This window comes from Alternaria triticimaculans (assembly GCF_023758025.1).
Source record: "Alternaria triticimaculans strain BMP 0046 chromosome Unknown scaffold_5, whole genome shotgun sequence".
Classification (NCBI taxonomy): domain Eukaryota; kingdom Fungi; phylum Ascomycota; class Dothideomycetes; order Pleosporales; family Pleosporaceae; genus Alternaria; species Alternaria triticimaculans.
The window spans coordinates 208,866-227,972 of record NW_026055962.1 but is presented as its reverse complement, the minus strand read 5'-3'; the positions used below and the strand labels follow the sequence as shown (position 1 = coordinate 227,972).

The window sequence follows — 19,107 nt, the reverse complement described above, 5'->3', positions numbered from 1 at the left end:
TCGAGATCATGCAGCAACGCGCCTTCCGGCGTTCCACCCCAGAACGCGAACACCGCGTTCGCGCTAGTCTGTCTTATCGATAACGCCCGAGCTCCGCCAAAAAAAGTTACCTGAACTTGCCAACTCGGTCGCAAACCCTCTCAAACAATACCGAAACCCCCGGCATATCCTCACGATGGCTCTCGATGAAGCGCTGCAGCAGCCTTTGAACTTTACCGGTCATCGGCATATGATCTCGCGCCTCCTCCTGGCAACCCTCACCGGCCGACCCGTTCGCATCTCGCAAATTCGCTCTTCCTCGACCACACCCGGCTTAACACGCCATGAGACAAACTTTATCCGACTGCTCGATTCGGTGACGAACGGCTCACAGGTTCAATTCAGCATGACGGGTACGACATTGGTCTACAGACCCGGTCTCATCACCGGAAGCGCCGAGGGTCTAGGAGCCAGCGGCGGCGTAATCAGACACGAGATACCAGCCGAGTGCAGAAAGAGGGGTGTGAGCTGGTGGCTGATCCCACTCTGCGTTCTCGCGCCCTTCAGCAAAGGAAACATGAACGTCGTCTTCCACGGCGAAGGCTGCGTGACAGCCTCCACAATCGCCGGCGACGTCTCCGCCGACACCGTACGCACCGCGATCCTCCCGCTTTACAAAAACTTCGCTATCGAACGGAACATCGAACTGCGCATCCTCAAGCGCTCTTCCGCCCCCGCAGGCGGCAAGGGCGCAGGCGGTGAGGTACAACTTGTCTTCAACCACCAAGTCCGCCTGCCCAAGACACTGCACCTGCTGAACCCCGGACGAGTCAAGAAGATAAGAGGTGTAGCCTACTGCGTCGAAGTCCCCAAGAGCAACAACGAGCGCATGACCTTCACTGCGCGAGGCATCCTTAACAAATTCGTCCCAGACACGTACATCTTCTCCGACGCCAGCGCCGCGCCCTTAATACCTACAAACGCCAAAGGCCACTCCAGCGGAAAAGTTAAAGGCGCAGTGGGTTTCGGTATTAGTCTCGTTGCGGAAACCAGCACGGGGTGCATATACTCTGCAGACGTATGCTCACCACCCGACGGCGGCGTGCCCGCAGACGAAATCGGCAAGCAATGCGCATACCAGCTTCTCGAGAAGATATCGCAGGGAGGATGCGTGGAGAACGTTGCGGCGCCTACGGTACTCATGCTCATGGCTATGGGTAGCGAGGATGTGGGCAGAGTGGCGCTGGGCAAGGATATACTGGGCAGTGAGGAGATTATACAACTGGCGCGGGACTCCAAAGTCTTTGGCGGCAGCGCATGGGGCTTTAGGGAGGCTGGAGGCGAGAGGGAGGAGATAGTTGTTAGTGTCGTAGGAAGAGGAGTAGGCAATGTGGGAAGAAAGGTTGCTTAGATTTGTTCAGTTTGGGAAAAAGTTATGCGCGCAAATATGATACCCCCAATTTCTCATAATCCATCTAGGTATGACAACACCATGGTTTTGCGCGTGTATTTCGTGTGGGCGTCACTGAGACGGCAGGTAAATACGTGTCTAAGCAAAGAAGAGACGCCGCCCAATGATCTGATTCGCATAAAACCACTGTACAAAAAAAGCTGATGCTAAAGCTGGAGACGTTCCTACTGCCTCTTGCCCGCCGAGCTCGCTCCACTACCACTGTCCTCATCGCTCTCCTCATCCTGATCCTGAGCATACTTCTCGTTAAACCTATCCTGATCCCGATACGGGCCCTCGCTGCCCTCGTCATCACTCAGCAAGTCCTCATCAGACTCGCCAGCAAAAGCATCATACAACTCTCCACCCCTCTTCGCGCGCTTCTTCCTGCCTGCAGCACCAGAAAGCAAGCCCGCGTCATCTCCAGCTTCGTTGTCGTCCAGGACCTCGAACTCGTACGCGTCGCGCGAGTCCTTCATGCGCTTGCGCCTAGCAATGAAGAAATAGATGCCGAGACCAGCCATGAAAACGATAATCAGGGCGAGAGCGCCGTATATCCAGATTTGGGTGCGCTTCGACACGCCGAATGTGGGGAAGGGGTTGGGTAAGAAGTTCTCAGATGGATCAACAGACGCCGTGACACTGGCACTCGCAGTGGCCGAAGTCGTCGTCTGCACACCACTGTTAGCTGGTGTCTGAGAGGGCTTCTGGTTCACGGGACGGTCAGGGTGGTCATCGGGGATGGATGTCATGGTAGGTGAGGTACCACTGGGTATGGTAATACTGGTGGTATGCGCTGGATGATCATCAATCTTGTCGTGATCGTCGTCGTCGTGCTCGTCAGGGATGGGGCGGAGTTTGGCTTTGGAGGCATCGATGCATTCACCCCAGAGGCGGAGCTTCCAGTCGGTAAATGTGCCTGTCTTCATGTTGCCGGATTTGACGTCTTTGACTATAACGGTCCAGTTGCCAATGGCGTTCTCTCCCCAGTGGGCGACGGACATGAAGGTCCAGTCGATGTAGCCGTATGGCGCTTCGTCGTCGCGGCGTGCGGTGGAGAGGTGCGAAACCATGCCGCTTGGAGATCGGAGTTCAACACTGAGGTCGCCGCGGCGCTCGTGCTCTACATTCATGGTGAGCGTGATATGCTCAACACGAGCAAAGTTGGCTTTCTTGAGCATGTCTTCCTTGACTTCAAAGACACTGGCAAGGCCCTGATTGCCTTCGGGAATCGCCTTCTTCACGTGCATCCAAGGTGAGTAGAACCATGCCTGAGGCTTGACGAGCTCCCACTCCTTTGCCTTCTCTACGATAGCGTAGGCATCGAGCTTTCCGTATCCGAATTGATGGCTGAACATGCGATCGATCGAGGTCTTGGTCCAGTCGCTGGGCGTGTCGAAGGGAACAGCTGTCATGACGGCGAGCCATTGCATGTCGCGCCATGTCAACTCAGGACGGGCCTGGAGCGCAAGAGCGAATACTCCTACACCGATGGGTCCGGCAGCCGATGTGCCTCCGTGCTGGCTGGTGCACTTGTTTGCGCCAACGTCTGTTGTGTGAATGGCGTCGCCGCCGCCACTGCTGTATGTTACGACCAGCTGTGCGGAGCAGGCTTCGGAGTAGTATGGGTGGCCGTTGTTCTGGTCGATGGCGCCGACGGTGATACTGTAAATGCTGTTGGTGTAACCGTCGAAGTTGCAGTTGTCGTCGCTCGCAGCACCATTGCCTGCCGCGAAAACGTAGATGGATCCCTTTCCGCCGCGGCCCTTCTGAACAGCAGTGACCATGGCCTTCTCGATGAGAATGCCTGGAGCTTGCATGGTCTTACCATCGTCAGGTGGACCCCACGAGCACGAGTAGATGTCGTTCTGCTGCATCTCGAAGTTTATCGCGAGTGCCTCGTCGAGATCTGTAATGTCGCCCGACAGGATGCGCACACCCGAGATCTTCGCGTCGTAGGCAAGTCCGACACCGCAGGCGTCGTTCCTTCCGGCGGCGATTTCTCCCGCGCATCGTGTGCCGTGGCGGTCGTCGGAGAGCTTCGGGGTCGGTAGGTCTTCGTGGTCGTTGTAGTCGTGGGAGCCGGCAGCGAAGAAGTTGTCCTTGAGGTCGTTGCTGGTGTAGTCCAGGCCATCGTCGACAACGCATGCGGTAACGCCTTCGCCGGTGATGTTCTGCAGCCACACACCGGTGACGTTTATGTCGTTCCCAGGCGTCTTCACATTGAAGATGTGCCATTGCTCTTCGAAGATGGGGTCCTTGATTTGCAGCTGGCTCGCTACTTCCCGCTGAGCTTTGATGGCATCCGTAACAGGGGGCCCCCGTTCTGGCAGTTCTGGGATGACGCTGCGCTTCCAGTGCCGCGCCTTGATCTTTTGCTTTTGGGTGAAGTGGACGCTGTCGAGAGGGTGGTATTCGGGGCCGACTTCCCGTTTCCGCCGCCGCCTCTTGAGTTCTTGTTGTGCGTCGTCTACAATGTCGTTCTCGTGCTTGGGGGCCTTGAAGACATGGTGGTCTTCGAGTGTGCCGAAGGGGCCCTCGTAGGTCAGGCCGAGGTGCGCGGCGAGGTCTGAGGGGGATGCGGAGGGGGAGATGTGGATGGCATAGTAGTCGTGGCTCGAGTAGTTGCGGGGTGGGAGGTGCCTTCCCGCAGTAGCCAGTGTCGCTGCCGTCAGCAGGCTCCAAAAGTGAATGCGCATGGCGGAGACGCCGAGAGGGTATTATGTGCAGCCGGCTGCGGTCATGTATCGTGTAGGGTCGTAGGGCGTGACGTGGCAGCGCGTGCTGAGGAAGTATGCGTAGGTGGGTGGTGAGGATACCGTGGGCGGCGAGTCGAGAGGGTCGTCGGTATTGAGCTTATTGAGGAGACTGATTACGACGACAGGGAATTAGATGGACCGAATGCCTATGCGCGCGCCGAGTGCAGTGCGCCGGGGGGAACAATACAGGCGTGGTGTGAAAGAGGAGGAAGAAAGCACCTGGGGCGTCACGTCGAGGAAGTCGGCGACTGAAACGTTGATGTTTGACACTTCTCTGGCTTCTTCGCATGCAAGGTGCCTGTATTGGGACCCCCGGGACGCCTTCCCCTTGTGGCGCTAGTGGCCGTCGCCCTTGCCTTGCCGGGCGCCGTGTGGAGGATGCCTGTCTGTCCAAGATGTTGCCGTCCGTCCAGCTCGAGCCCCAGCCTCCTCTACCGCGCCCGCCACCACCATTCTGTGATATGCGCTGGCCATGGATAACTGCCCCGACCCTGCATCCGTACCGCTCTTCCTATGTCCTTGCACTTAGCATCTCTTGATTTTCCCGCGACACATCGTTGTCATTGCGCCGTCCATCATCGCTACCGCACATTGCACCCCAGCACACCTCCGCCGCATCTCCGCACCCGACATTCTTAGGTAGCTACCACCACCGAGGACTGCAATTGAGACGTGTATCTAAGACCGCATGTGATAGTGTAACCTAGCTACGTAGATGCGCCCGACCTAGTTTCGTCCCATCTCCCCAGGACGGTGGTACGCCCCGCTTGCTTCACCGTAGCCATTACCGATCCCATGATCTCGTCGCATCATGGAAAACAATAGGAACAGCGGCTCCTTTGCATCGCGGGCCGTCAATCCTACTCTCCTTGAAGTTCCAGACAGCAATCCCCAGAAGCGCAAATCCTACCGCCGCCCAGCCGATGCGCAACCCACAGGCGCATCCCCACCAGAGCCCGATATGTCGAATACCGTACCCAGCAACACTGCGCGCCCGGTCGCAACTGTGCCCTTGAATGGCAATGTCACCATTGGCAGCGGGCATAGGCGGCGGCAGAGCAGGCATATTCCGCCCCCGACGACAGGCGCAACGAGCGAATCTGTGCCAGCTGCCCCAGAAGTACCTCGTGCGCCACCCTCCTCATACCGGGACCCGTATGCCAGAGGGGTCAAAGTACCCGCGCGCTCAAGCTCTGGCCGATCGCGCGACCCAGCCATCCAATTGAACCCGAGCAGACAGCAGGCGACTATTCAAACAGCTGCCAACAGACTGTACGAGCTGCGGTCACCACCCTATGCGCCAGCCGAACCGTTGGCGGGGACCGTCCAGCGACGCGGCTCTCAGCGCAGACCCTCTGTGCCCGACCGATCGCCCCTGCAAAAGTTGGAGGGGAAGCTAGACGATATCAGCAAAGAAGAGAGAAGGGCACGGATACTCGAGGCGGAACTGGCCGCGCAAGAGAAGGCTGAGGCGGAGATGCGAGAACGACGAGCGCGAGAAGCTGCGCAAAAGCAACGCGTCGTGTCTGTGCCCATACCGGAGAAGTCATCCAACGCTTCTGCTCCGACCAACAACGGCAGGCGCCAGGTGTCTATGCCGTTCCAGGACAAAACCATGTCCCCGCCAATGTCCCCACCGATGTCACCGCCCATGAGCGACCTGGAATCGGACGACGGCTATGCCTATGACCTTAGCGACCCATGGCACCCCTCGGATGCGCAAGGAGGAGCAGTTCAGTCCGTTCAGCATGTACCCATGCAAAAAGCGCAGGTTGTTCCCATGGCCTACCAGCCGGTACCGCATACTGATGCTGCCATACCGCGAGGTAGCAGCTTGAAGGGAAAGGAACCGGCGGGCTCACGGAAATCTGGCAGCTACAGCGATCGGAGTATGCTGCCTTCGCAGAACATGCCCAGGAAGCCCGTAGCCAACCCCGCGGGCCTTGGTCTGGTAGGTGTCCGCGACACTTCGACACCCTCTGATGTATCTCGTTCGGAGAGCAAGAGGGGCCAGGGGAAAAGAGACAGCCGTGGATTCATGGCTGCACAGATGGAAATGCAACAAAATGATATCGACTACAAAGGATCACCACGAGAGAATGATACCCAGCAACTACCACGCAAGATCCCTCCCGTTCCCCAGACCGTTCAAATACCGCCTATTCCGCCTGTCCCTCAGACCAATCGCAAGAGCGTCATGTTCTCCGAATCCGAGTCGGACCTAGAGCAGCACGATCCCGAGAAGAAACATCGCTACTCCCGCCATCACAGTGAGCCGGAGAGGACCTACACACCCGCTCCTATGCTCGAGGAATGGAGAAGTGCACCGATCGGTCTCCTTACTGCAGATGATCTAGATCTAGACGCTCCAGTCAAAGCCAATAGCGGCAACAAAGCATGGTGGGAAGAGAGCAAGGCCTCTCGACGAAGACGTTCAGGCGGATACGCGGAGCCAACTTACGATGGCTATGCCGACGATGCCCCCACACACACTGCTTTCAATCCACCACTATACCTCAAGTGTGGACCGCTCCTACGCTACACCGGTCTTCGGAGAGATCGCAGCGTTCCCGGACGTGAGCGTGAAATCTGGAGAGGCAGTATCATGATTGTTACTGTTGACGCCTCTTCTTCGTATGCCAAGCCGCCGACGTTGCGATTGTTCAAGCAGCCAATGGACATACTTCCGCCTCCGCCGGAGGAAATTAGCCAGGACCAGCTGGACCCATCCTACGTCGATCCCATCGAAGGCCAAGTCAAAGTGTCGCGTACTGGTGAGGCGCTATACGTCAAGCCGGTTGACGAACTCGCAGAGGACGAGGACCTATCGCGCATTGAAGACGACACCGGTTTGTTCTCCACGACTCGAAGCACAACGAACGGATCGGGTTCTAAGTCAACCCGTATTCACAAGAAGGACGGCGAGAAGCTTGGCAAAGTCCGTGATTTCCCCGGTATACGCCTGTATGCTGAGCGAGGCGTGACCTTCTGGCGCTTCAACATCGAAGTCGAACTTGGCAGTACTCAGACACGCATTGCCTACAAGATCAACCAAGGTCCTGCCATCGGATTTTGGGTCCCAGCCAAGGGAGAGTCTATGAACATCATGTTTCACAGCTGCAACGGCTTCTCGGCCACTGTCGAAGCGAATGAGTTCTGTGGTCCAGACCCGATGTGGCGCGATGTATTGAACACGCACCAAACCCGCCCATTCCATGTGATGATCGGTGGAGGTGATCAGATTTACAACGACGCTGTAATGAGGCAAACGACTTTGTTCAGACAATGGACTGAAAACAGAAACCCCATGCACAAGCACCATCAGACATTCTCTGAGGAGATGCAGAACGAGCTGGAGCAGTTCTACCTCGATCGGTATGCAATGTGGTTCTCCCAGGGTTTGTTTGGCATGGCCAACTCCCAGATCCCAATGGTCAATATCTGGGATGACCACGACATTATCGACGGCTTCGGATCATACCCTCATCACTTTATGCAAACGCCAGTATTCACCGGTGTTGGTGCCGTTGCTTTCAAGTACTACATGCTCTTCCAACATCAGTCTGTACCCGCCGAAACCGACAAGACCGAACCGTCATGGGTACTTGGAAAGAGTCCTGGCCCGTACATCAAGGAGCGCTCTCGGAGCGTCTTCATGCAGCTCGGTCGTCAAGTAGCCTTCCTCGGTCTTGACTGCCGTACAGAGCGACAGCGTGATGAAATTCTTACCGAAGACTCCTACGACATCATCTTCGATCGTCTGGAAGATGAGATCATCAAGGGTGAGACTAAGCACCTGATCGTGCTCCTTGGAGTACCCATTGCCTACCCCCGGTTGAACTTCCTCGAGAACATCCTCACAAGCAGGCTTATGGACCCTCTAAAGGCTCTCGGCCGCGCAGGAATGCTGGGCAACTTTGTCAACAAGTTCGATGGAGGTGTCGAGATCCTGGATGACCTAGACGATCATTGGACAGCCAAGCACCACAAAGAAGAGCGCAACTGGTTCATCAAGGAGCTGCAACACATTGCTTCGACCAAGTCTGTGCGCGTTACCATACTCGGTGGTGACGTGCATCTGGCGGCAGTCGGACAGTTCTACAGCAACAAGAAGCTGAATGTTCCCAAGGACAAGGATCACAGATACATGCCGAATGTTGTGTCTTCCGCTATTGTCAACACACCGCCTCCAGACGTGATGGCAGACATCATCAACAAGCGCAACAAGATACACCATCTCGATTCAGACACAGATGAAGACATGATCCCCCTCTTCACTCACGGCGTCGACGGCAAGAAGAGGAACAACACACATTTGCTACCACACCGAAATTGGTGTAGCATTCGAGAGTACAAGCCAGGATCTTCACCGTCAGAAACGCCATCGCCACCCACGACCCCTGCGAACGGGCCGCGCATGGGAAGAACGATGTCAGACTTCGCGCCAGGGCAGCTGGTGAGAAGACTCAGTGGCCAACAGAGAAGACCTTCAGGAAGAGGCCGAGGACCACCTGTGTCTTATCGCAACAACCCTTCATATGCCGCCGCCGATGAAGTTCAGATCGGCCACCATCAACCACAGTCTTCGTTCTCGCCCGATCGATCAGAACCTGAGAGACCCACTCGTTCGCGACGCAATTCTCTGACATCACTCTTCCGTCGCCGCGCGTCAGTAGATGTCGCCCGTCCTGACACGTCTGAGACTGCAACACCACCCTTGAGCCGGCACAGTGTGTCTCAAGATCGACCGTCTACCTTCCATCGCCGACCCAGCGTACTGACTAAGAAGACGGAGCGGCACCACGGCCCATACGTCAACCTTGAGGGTGGTCTTGACATCTGTCTCAACGTTGAGGTATCGCAGCACGACCCGGCCGGTATCACAATGCCTTACAGACTACTCGTGCCAGCGCTTACTTATGTCGAGCCTGAGGAGGGCGTCGTCGAGAAAGAAAGGGGTAGATCCCGTGGTTTCTTTGGCTCTTTTGGTGGCAAGCGCAAAGCGACGATCGGCGATGATGGCAATTCCATCTCGGGCAGCGAAAGCGGAAGTGAGCTTGGGGAGATGTCTAGTGAAGAGGAAGAAGAGCGCACGCAGCAAAGGTACAAGGTCGGACCTCGGATAGTCATGCCGAGTATGGGGTCTGGCAACAGGCGTGGCTCTGAGCCTGCCCCTGTCACTGCCATTGGCCCTGCAGCTCCCGTTCCCACTGCCCGAGAGAATCGTTTGAGTTCAGGCTTCCATGCTAACGCAGCTGCAACTGTAGCTCCGAACCAAACGAACGGAATTCCCCGGGATCTCGTTCCGGAAAGTCAAGGACGAAGAAGCTTGGATGCAGCTGCGGGTACCTCGTCCAGAGCTGCTGCCTGGGACAACGTGGCCGCGAAACGGCACGTCAGCATGCCGGTCGCTCCTCCCGCTACCCAGACTGCGACCCAAGCGACAGCGATGCCATCCCGCTCCGCCTCCACGCGCAAGCAGCCTACCTATAACTCGTCTCACAAGTCGCAACTCCCTGCGCCTTCGCCAGAGATAGAACCTAAAGTGCAGCGAAGATCCATGGGTGGTATCTTGAACCAACACTCGCACGACAAGAAGTGGGAGCATGATGCCCATATTGCCGCTCATACACCTGCACAAACACAAAGGAAGGCGAAGCGGGAATCATACCCACCGCATCCAGCGATCGTCGGCGCCGGACCAAACTCGCCCTACTCGCGAGACGGACAAGGCCTCCAAGCACGACAAGACACAGCCGGAGGTGACTACTTCTCCAGCGGCGGCCGAGACGGCAAGACCCACCCTGCCACCGCACCGCGTCAAGTCGTCGACCCAGAGTACACCGAGAAACCAGTCCAACGTGCTGACTACGCCGCACAACCACAACGAGGTGGTTACGATCGTACCTCTTCCTACCCAGCCTACCCCCAGCGCAACGGCACTGCAGGAGTAGGCGCAAAGTACCTTGGCGGAGGCAGGTACGAAGAGGAAGATGAAGATAGCTTCGATAGCGCTGATGACGATGAGGCTAGTCTCAGCGGACAGGAGCAGGAGATGAGCCAGGATAGCTTCGTGGTGCCGAAGCGTAAGAAGAAGTGGCAGATTTGGAAGTAATGGGTGAGGAGGGATTGCATTGGTAATGAGATTACGATTTGGTTACATGACTGGTTCGGGCTTTTTGCCCAGGGTACATAATGACGGCGCAGCGTATACCATGGTGTGTTTAGCGGTTCTTTTTTAGAATAGCGACGTCCTTTTCTCTTCTCAATCCAATTTCTAATACTCTATTCTGGTATTCTCCTCGGTGTCATGTGCGTCGATGGAAAAGCTGGAATTACGACTTCTTGTCGGCAAGCTGATGTTTCGATTGGTCGTCAACCAGAACGAACCAAGGTTCTGACATCTCATCCATAGTACACTTAGGCGGAAGTATGTATGAGCCTGATTCAATACGATACGTATCCCAGCAACATTATCACAATCATCAATAAGCCTGCCGACTACATCAACTTCTCCCGACTCCTTTCTCGCCGATAACTCGCATTGTATCCTCCAGCCTACATACCAACACAAGAAACAGCCTCACCAACACCACGCGCCATGTCTCTCAACTCGCAACCCAAAATCCGCTTCACCCCAAAGATGCTCAACCAGAAAGCGAAGAAAGCCCAACCCACGCAAGAAATGTTAGATCTCGGCATACAAAACTCTTCAGATTCGGCCTTCTTCAACTTACCAGGCGATATCCGCAAGCGCATTTACGAATTTGCGTTCACTACGGGTGAGGTTATTCAACTCCTTCCTCTTGATGCGGATCTCGAAGGGGCAGCCATCTCTGAAGCAGAGGAAGAAGATACGATGGAGATAGACGTGGATATTGACGAAATGATGATGGGTCTTGAAATCAACGAGACGTCTCTATCCAATGATACGAAGCCCCAAACGCGAAACCCCTTCGCCGCAATCCTCGCATCCCGACAATTCTACTTGGAAACACACCTTCTCCCTTTCTACCACAACACCATTTACTGCACCAAACCAGGGGACATTGCCACTACTCTACGCCGCCTATCACCCGCCCAAGCATCCTCTATCCGCTCGCTGAAGATCCAGTGGGCGACCGCGCTGTTAGCAGTGCAAGAGTACATGGACTTAACTTGGGCATCTGGGATGGATCCAGAATCGGTCAGATCAGCACTGCAAGTGCTAGATAAACTGGAGAAGGTGGTTGTGGATTGGGCGGGGAAGAGGCGGATCTTTCTTAACAAGAAGAGGGTGGAGGAGGCGCTGAATGCGTTGTGTGGGAGGAAGATTGTTGTTTCGTTTGAAAGGGGCGGGGAAGAGTATCAAGAGGTTGTGCAGCGGGTGGGAACCGTACAGCAGAGGAAACGAATGGAGCGAGCGGATACGGCGATGGAGTGGGAGGCGCGCGCTTGGGATGCATGAGGGGGAGATGGGGAATTATGAACAATGTGCTTATGCACTCTGATATGATAACCATGTTGGTAGTTGTTTGTCTGACAACCTGTCTTCCTACTCTGCTATAGCATTACATGTACATGTTGCTATGCGTTTCATAAATGTTGCTCTTTCTTGAAACCTCAGAATGCATAGCGATGTCGACAGAGTAGGACGAGTGTGAAGTAGCTGCTGTTAGCTCAACTCTAATGTTTATTAGTATTACACTCTTCGCATGCTCAGCATATGCGCTTTCCTTCCTAGTTCGTAGCAGGTGTTTAGAAGTGTAGAGATTAGTATTACGCAAGGGTAGCCCCGCCACCAAAAGATAAGGCCCGGCCCGCGAGCACAAGGAGTCTGCAAAAACAGCAAAAAAAGGTGAGAGATCACTAGTCCTGGTGGGGCTGGAAGAACTGTTAGTAAAGGAAATCGAATCACGGTTGTCCGGAAATCACGTACTTCGAACCCACGGCATCCGCATAACCTGAGATGAGGTCATAAGAGTCTGACGAATCTTATAAGAACGGCGCGCTACCACTGCGCCACAGGACTTTGTTGTCCCTGGACTTGTTTTTGGACATTTTTCAAAATAGATCGTTAATATCGCAGGTATTTGCGTGTGGGAGGACTGAATGTAGCCGGTACCCATCGATCGGAATTGTTGTACATCGCACAGATATCATAGGCGGGGCAATGCAAACGTCGGTGAGTGATGACACAGAGAACGCCGCTAGCTGGTGGGGTGGCTGGTGCCCGCCCGCGTGAGGGGATCGGCCAACCACATCCGCTTAGTTGGACCGTGAGACATCTACCACGGTGCTCCCTTCCGCGTTCCTTGCTTCACAACCACCGCTATCACTTACTTGTCGGATATAATCGTTGCTCATATTCCGAAAGAAGCCTGTCGTTAAGTAAGTCATGATTCCAATCCTTCTTCATCGATCCGTAGACGCCCTTCTTCACACGTGGCGGGCGTCTGAGGTCGTTGCTTCTCTGAGCGTATGATGCTCGACAACAAGAGACGTTGGCCAAGGGCAGAAGTTCCATGCGCTCTTCAATCAATGATCTGTTTTATGGTCTGATGATCTTGTTCATTCCTAGCATCTCAAAGTCGGCTCTACTACACGTGGTATCCGTACAGCTACATCTACACCGCTTCTGAGCGTCGCCAACACGAAGCGATCCTACATCTCAACACAATGGTCCAAAACCTAAACATGAGACGCAGTCCATTCTGAACACCCGACTAACATATCACAAAGATACCTCCTCTTGAGGCCAATACCAGTATGACGATCAGAGCCTCCAAGTTCACGCCCGAGGTGCTACTCGAAGCGCCACGCCGTTCCGGAGGTGTCCCAAACTCCGATGCATCAAAAGTCATATACGCGGTTTCGACATACAGCTTTGCTGAACATTCAAAGAAATCCGAGATTCGCGTTCTGGATGCTGCAAGCCAGCAAACCAGTCTCGTGACAGACGATGCATCCTTCAGCGAGCCTTCATGGCTTGACGATGAGACTGTATTATTGCTAAAGTCGAATGATGATGGCACCACGAAGATGGTTGTTGGCTCTCCATACAACTTCGAGAAGACGTAGGTTCAATACTCCCCATATGAGTGTGCGACTGCTAAACGACTCTCAGCAAACATACTGCTGTACATATCGACGGTCCAGTAAGCGACGCCAAGATCTATGCCCTCGGCGACGATACTTTCGGTTTCGCTGTGGTCGGTAAGGCGAAGCCAGATGGTACGCTGTTCAACCCCGAGCTGGCCGAGAAGCCACATTCCTCGGGCAAGCTTTACAAGTCCGGATTTGTTCGCCATTGGGATCATTACGTGACGGAGAACCGGAACGCGATCTGGCTTGGCAAGTTCATCTTGAAGAAGTCGGAGAAGTCCCAAGATACAGGTGCCAACCCTGGATATCCTCTGATAAATGCGCTAAAGGGAACGGAGTTGGAGTCGCCGATCGAGCCTTTTGGTGGAAAGGATCACTTCGACATATCCAAGTATGGACTGGTCTTCACCGCGAAAGATCCTGGCCTGAACCCTGCGACACACACGAAGACCAACATCTACGTTTCCGCGTCTGAAACATTCTGGGATGATCTTCATTTCAAGGACCAGCCACAAATTCAAAATGTATCCATCGAAGGCTTCGAGGGTGCCAGCACATCTCCTGTCTGGTCGAACTCGCGTGGCATGATCGCTTTCCTCTCTATGAAGACTGATGGCTACGAGTCAGACAAGAACCAACCCTTCATTATCCACGATTACAAGAAACCTTCAGAGGTCACCCTACTCTACGGATCTGAAGACGGCAGGGGTAAATGGGACCGAAGCCCACAGTCAATATCTTGGAGCCCTGACGACTGGCGCCTTTACTTCACTGCTGAATCACGTGGGCGTGGAAACCTATACAGTGCCGGACCTCCTAAGCCTGGCGGCGAGAAGGAGCCTCTGCCATCACTACTAGTTCTGGGTGGGACCATCGGCTCAGTACAGGTGCTCAAGAATGGCGATCTTTTCTTGGCTTCCACCAGCTTGATCGAGAACTCTCTCTACTCACTGGTCCCGCTAAGCACGCAAAGCAAAGACACCGCCGTCTACGATCTTCCCATCGACGATCGGCCATACGACTCAGACCCTGATAATCTGACAACCAAGTACATCTCTTCCAATACTCGCTCTGGGTCCATGTTTGGTCTGTCGCGCCACCAGATCGATGAAATCTATTGGGATCGCGCTGCATCCGGTACCAGGGTCCACGCCTGGGTTATAAAGCCCAGCAACTTTTCGTCCAGCAAAACATACCCCCTCGCTTACCTCATCCACGGTGGACCCCAGGGCGCATGGACGGATGGATGGAGTACGCGTTGGAACCCTGCAGTATTCGCAGAGCAAGGCTACGTTGTCATTTGCCCAAATCCTACAGGAAGTACGTGAACCTCGTACCAAAGACTGTATAGAAGATACATACTGACATCATTTCTAGGCACATCCTACGGACAAGCTTTCACAGATGCGATCCAAGGCCAGTGGGGCGGTCTGCCGTATGAAGACCTCGTGTTGGGCTTCGACTACATAAAGCAGAATGTCAGCTACGTCGACACGAAGCGAGCCGTTGCCCTCGGCGCCTCCTACGGCGGGTACATGATGAACTGGATCCAAGGACACCCTCTTGGCCGCGAATTCAAAGCTCTAGTGACCCACGACGGTGTCTTCAGCATGTCCGGCCAGATGGCGTCTGAGGAGCTGTACTTCCCCTTCCACGACATCAAAGGAACGCTTTGGAATAAACCCGAGAATTGGGCCAAGTGGGACCCGTCCAGGTTTACCGAGAACTGGGCCACGCCTCAGTTGGTCATACACTCCGAACTGGATTACAGGCTCACCATCAGTGAGGGACTGGCAGCGTTCAATGTGCTGCAGTGTAAAGGAATTGAGAGTCAGTTCTTGACCTTCCCGGATGAAAATCATTGGGTCCTGAAGCCTGAGAATGGGCTCATGTGGCATACGGTCGTGTTGGATTGGATCAATAAGCATGTGGGATTGAAGACGTACACTGAGGCTCGGAAGGCGGGAACCACCGAGTAGTTCCTCGGTAGTGAGCTTTTGCCATATAGCACGTCCCTATGCACTGATGAGGCTCGACATTGCCATGTGTATGTTTTCGTTGTCTTGACTCTAAACGGCATATGAAGCTTGTACGATGATAAGTCTTGTCACTGAATCACCTATGATTAGTGACTGATCCATTAGAGAGTGAAACGACAAGCAGATAAAAATACATGCATGTGTTCAAAGTTTTGGTTCAAGTCAAGACGCGCTCGCATTGTAGCGCGTAGGTAGCGTGAGGCTGCTCTTATCGATAAGAATCCTGGATTATTTTCTCGGGCATCGCGACGGCTCGAACTTTTCCTCAGCACGCAGCTCGTCACCCACCACAACACGGGCAACAAAATCCACCGCCCTCCAATCTAAACGAGACTCTTCCGCGATCCGAAATCAGCCGATAGATCGCGTGCGCCACCCAAACCACACCCGCTATCGAACTAGAGGCGGCGACGCCTGCGGAGCTCTCAAGATGCCGAAGAAAGCCATCGACTCCCGTATACCGGCCCTGATCCGCAATGGCGCCCAGGAAAAGAAGCGCAGCTTCTTCGTAGTGGTCGGCGATCGCCAAAAAGACGTCATTGTCAACCTCTACCACATCCTGCTGAACGTGGACGTTAAGTTGAACAAGTCGGTGCTGTGGGCATACAAGAACAAGCTGCTGGGATTCTCAAGTCACCGCAAGAAGCGCGAGAAGAAGATCAAGAACGAACTCAAGCGCGGCATCCGCGATGTCGACACCGAAGACCCGTTCGAACTATTCGTCTCGACGCAGAACATCCGATATGTCTACTACAAGGAAACCGACAAGATTCTGGGTAACACATACGGCATGTGTATCCTGCAGGATTTCGAAGCGCTTACGCCGAACCTACTCGCAAGGACAATCGAGACGGTCGAGGGTGGAGGATTGGTCATATTGCTGCTCAAGGGCATGAGCAGCTTGAAGCAGCTGTACACAATGTCCATGGACATCCACTCGAGGTATCGGACAGAGGCACATAGCGACGTGGTAGCGCGCTTCAACGAGCGCTTCCTGCTGTCACTCGGGAAATGCGACAGCTGCTTGGTTGTCGACGATGAGCTGAATGTGCTCCCCATCTCAGGCGGAAAGCATGTCAAGCAGCTGCCTCCACCAGACCTAGAGCTGGAGGGCAAGACACCTAAGGCGAAAGAGCTGGCAGAGATCAAGGAGTCTTTGGCAGATTCGCCTCCTACCGGAGATCTTGTCAAGCTTGCGAAGACCGTGGACCAGGCCAAGGCTCTTCTGACATTCGTGGAGGCCATCGTCGAGAAGACGCTTCGCAGCACTGTTACCCTCACCGCAGCTCGTGGACGAGGAAAGTCAGCAGCTCTTGGTGTTGCAGTGGCAGCAGCAGTAGCGCATGGATACAGCAACATCTACATCACATCGCCCAGCCCGGAGAACTTGAAGACGCTCTTCGAGTTCATCCTCAAAGGATTCGATTCGCTAAACTACGCAGACCACCAAGACTACACCATTATGCAATCGACACAGCCCGACCAGAACAAAGCCATCGTACGAATCGAATTACATCGACAGCACCGACAGGTCATCCAATACATCAGGCCCGAAGACTCGCACGTCTTGGGACAAGCAGAGCTTCTGGTGATTGACGAGGCCGCGGCAATTCCTCTGCCCCTCGTACGCAAATTGATGGGTCCCTACCTAGTCTTCATGGCATCGACCATCAACGGTTACGAAGGAACGGGTCGATCGCTATCGTTGAAGCTGATCCAACAACTTCGCGAACAGTCGCGAGGTAAAGGAAACAATGGCTCGACCCATGTGGTTGATCGTTCGACTGGAAAGGAGACAAAGGACGGCAACGAGACCTCCATGACCGGCCGATCGCTCCGGGAGATTACACTGTCAGAACCCATTCGATACGCTCAAGGCGACTCAGTGGAGCGGTGGATGAACGATCTTCTATGTCTGGACGCAACACTACCCCGAAGGACGAACACGCAAGGATGCCCGCACCCTGACAAATGCCAACTTCTCCATGTCAACCGGGACACCCTCTTCTCCTACAACCCTGCTGCCGAAAAGTTCCTTCAGAAGATGATGGCGCTGTACGTGGCTAGCCACTACAAGAACACACCCAACGATCTCCAGCTCATGTCGGATGCGCCCGCCCATCAGCTCTTTGTGCTCACGGGGCCCACAGAAGAGAACAAGCTCCCCGAGCCTCTCTGTGTGATCCAAGTGGCGCTCGAAGGTCAGATCAGCAGGGAGAGTGTAATGAACAGTCTGAGCAGAGGACAGCGTGCAGGCGGTGATCTCATTCCCTGGATCGTTTCGCAGCAGTTCCAGGACGAGAACTTCGCAAGTCTTTCTGGAGCTCGTATTGTGCGGATAGCAACCAACCCGGAGTACGTCAAGATGGGCTACGGATCAAAGGCGTTACAGCTTCTGGTAGACTTCTACGATGGCAAGCTCGCCAGCTTGTCGGAATCTGAGCCTCAGGAGGTGGAACAGATGCGCAGGGTGACAGAGGAAGACTTGGAGAACACGTCGCTCCTACAGGACAACGTCAAGATTCGGGAAGCCAACGAGATGCCGCCGCTGTTTGCCCGATTACAGGAGCTGAGGTCACCAAAGCTCGATTATGTCGGTGTGTCGTATGGCCTTACATCGCAGCTTCACAAGTTCTGGAAACGCGCATCATTCGTCCCAGTCTACCTACGACAAACACCCAACGATCTCACTGGAGAACACACATGCATCATGTTGCGTTCGCTCGAGACAACCTCATCCGACGGTAGCTGGGTCGCTGCATTCGCCAAGGATTTCCAGAAGCGCTTCCTCTCCCTCCTTTCCTACCAATTCCGCTCATTCCCTTCCATCACCTCTTTGTCAATAGAAGAGTCCGCATCAGCAGGATCCAAGCTAGACGCCGACTTAGCCGCAAAACCCATCAGCAAGGCCGAACTAGACGCGCTCTTCACACCATTCGATCTCAAGCGCCTGGACTCATACGCGAACAACATGCTCGACTACCACGTTATCCTCGACATGCTGCCTCCCATCGCCACCCTCTACTTTACTGGCCGCCTCAAGGGCCAAGTCAAGCTCAGTGGTATCCAAACTGCACTACTCCTCGCCATTGGTCTGCAACGCAAAGAGTTCTCCGACGTGGAGAAGGAACTCAATCTCAACTCCAGCCAGCTGATGGCCATGTTCGTCAAGATTGTACGAAAGGCCGCCACAGCATTCCGCAGCATAGTCGAAGGCGCAGTCGAAGAAACTATGCCCGACGCTATGGAAGTTGAAGAGAACGGCGCTGGTGATGAAGCTGCTGACGACGCCCACCGCTTCATACCTCTCGAGAAGGATCTGCAAGAGGAGCTCAGGGAGGGTGGCGATGAGTTCCTGGCTGAGGACAAGGAGAGGCAAAGGAGCATGATTGACGCTCTACCTCTGCACAAGTAAGTACCCCAGATTCCACAGTAACACATGAACGATCACTAACTTTTTACCAACAGATACGAAATCGGCGCCGGAGCCGCTGACTGGGAAGACGCCGAACGCGCTGTCAGCAACGCAGCCAAAAAGGGTGGAGCAGGCAGCATGACCGTCGCCGTCAAGACAGGCGAGAAGAAGAGGAAAGTCGGCGAGGCAGTCGAAGAAGCATACAAAGAAGCCGAAAAGTTCAAGGAGGGTGCTGCGAAGAAGAGCAAGAAGCACAAGTCTAGCAAAAAGGCTTGATCGATCGATCAAAATATCACGCTGCGTATGCATGGTAAAAGGAGTTCTTTACCCTGGCGTTATAATCGAGTTTGGGGAAAATCCAGTGCTTTGTACTTTAAGTAG

At 54.5% G+C, this 19,107-nt stretch overlaps 6 protein-coding genes across 6 annotated transcripts; 5 read left to right on the top strand and 1 right to left on the bottom strand.

Annotated features, from left to right (window-relative positions):
* Window positions 1–175: 175 nt before the first annotated feature.
* On the top strand, window positions 176–1,390 carry J4E78_004402 (uncharacterized protein; the record flags this gene model as incomplete). The annotated part of the gene is made up of 1 exon (XM_049365031.1): window positions 176–1,390. One exon carries the CDS (start codon window positions 176–178, stop codon window positions 1,388–1,390), a length of 1,215 nt encoding a protein of 404 aa, XP_049222832.1.
* A 224-nt stretch (window positions 1,391–1,614) lies between these two features.
* On the bottom strand, window positions 1,615–4,128 carry J4E78_004401 (uncharacterized protein; the record flags this gene model as incomplete). The annotated part of the gene is made up of 1 exon (XM_049365030.1): window positions 1,615–4,128. The coding sequence occupies one exon, from the start codon at window positions 4,126–4,128 to the stop codon at window positions 1,615–1,617; it is 2,514 nt and encodes an 837-aa protein (XP_049222831.1).
* An 871-nt stretch (window positions 4,129–4,999) lies between these two features.
* On the top strand, window positions 5,000–10,303 carry J4E78_004400 (uncharacterized protein; the record flags this gene model as incomplete). The annotated part of the gene is made up of 1 exon (XM_049365029.1): window positions 5,000–10,303. The coding sequence occupies one exon, from the start codon at window positions 5,000–5,002 to the stop codon at window positions 10,301–10,303; it is 5,304 nt and encodes a 1,767-aa protein (XP_049222830.1).
* Window positions 10,304–10,789: 486 nt separating this feature from the next.
* On the top strand, window positions 10,790–11,635 carry J4E78_004399 (uncharacterized protein; the record flags this gene model as incomplete). The annotated part of the gene is made up of 1 exon (XM_049365028.1): window positions 10,790–11,635. One exon carries the CDS (start codon window positions 10,790–10,792, stop codon window positions 11,633–11,635), a length of 846 nt encoding a protein of 281 aa, XP_049222829.1.
* A 1,301-nt stretch (window positions 11,636–12,936) lies between these two features.
* On the top strand, window positions 12,937–15,251 carry J4E78_004398 (uncharacterized protein; the record flags this gene model as incomplete). Its single annotated transcript, XM_049365027.1, has 3 exons — window positions 12,937–13,244; window positions 13,295–14,592; window positions 14,650–15,251. 3 exons carry the CDS (start codon window positions 12,937–12,939, stop codon window positions 15,249–15,251), a joined length of 2,208 nt encoding a protein of 735 aa, XP_049222828.1.
* Window positions 15,252–15,741: 490 nt separating this feature from the next.
* Window positions 15,742–19,002, top strand: J4E78_004397 (uncharacterized protein; the record flags this gene model as incomplete). The annotated part of the gene is made up of 2 exons (XM_049365026.1): window positions 15,742–18,722; window positions 18,780–19,002. 2 exons carry the CDS (start codon window positions 15,742–15,744, stop codon window positions 19,000–19,002), a joined length of 3,204 nt encoding a protein of 1,067 aa, XP_049222827.1.
* Between the last annotated feature and the right edge of the window lie 105 nt (window positions 19,003–19,107).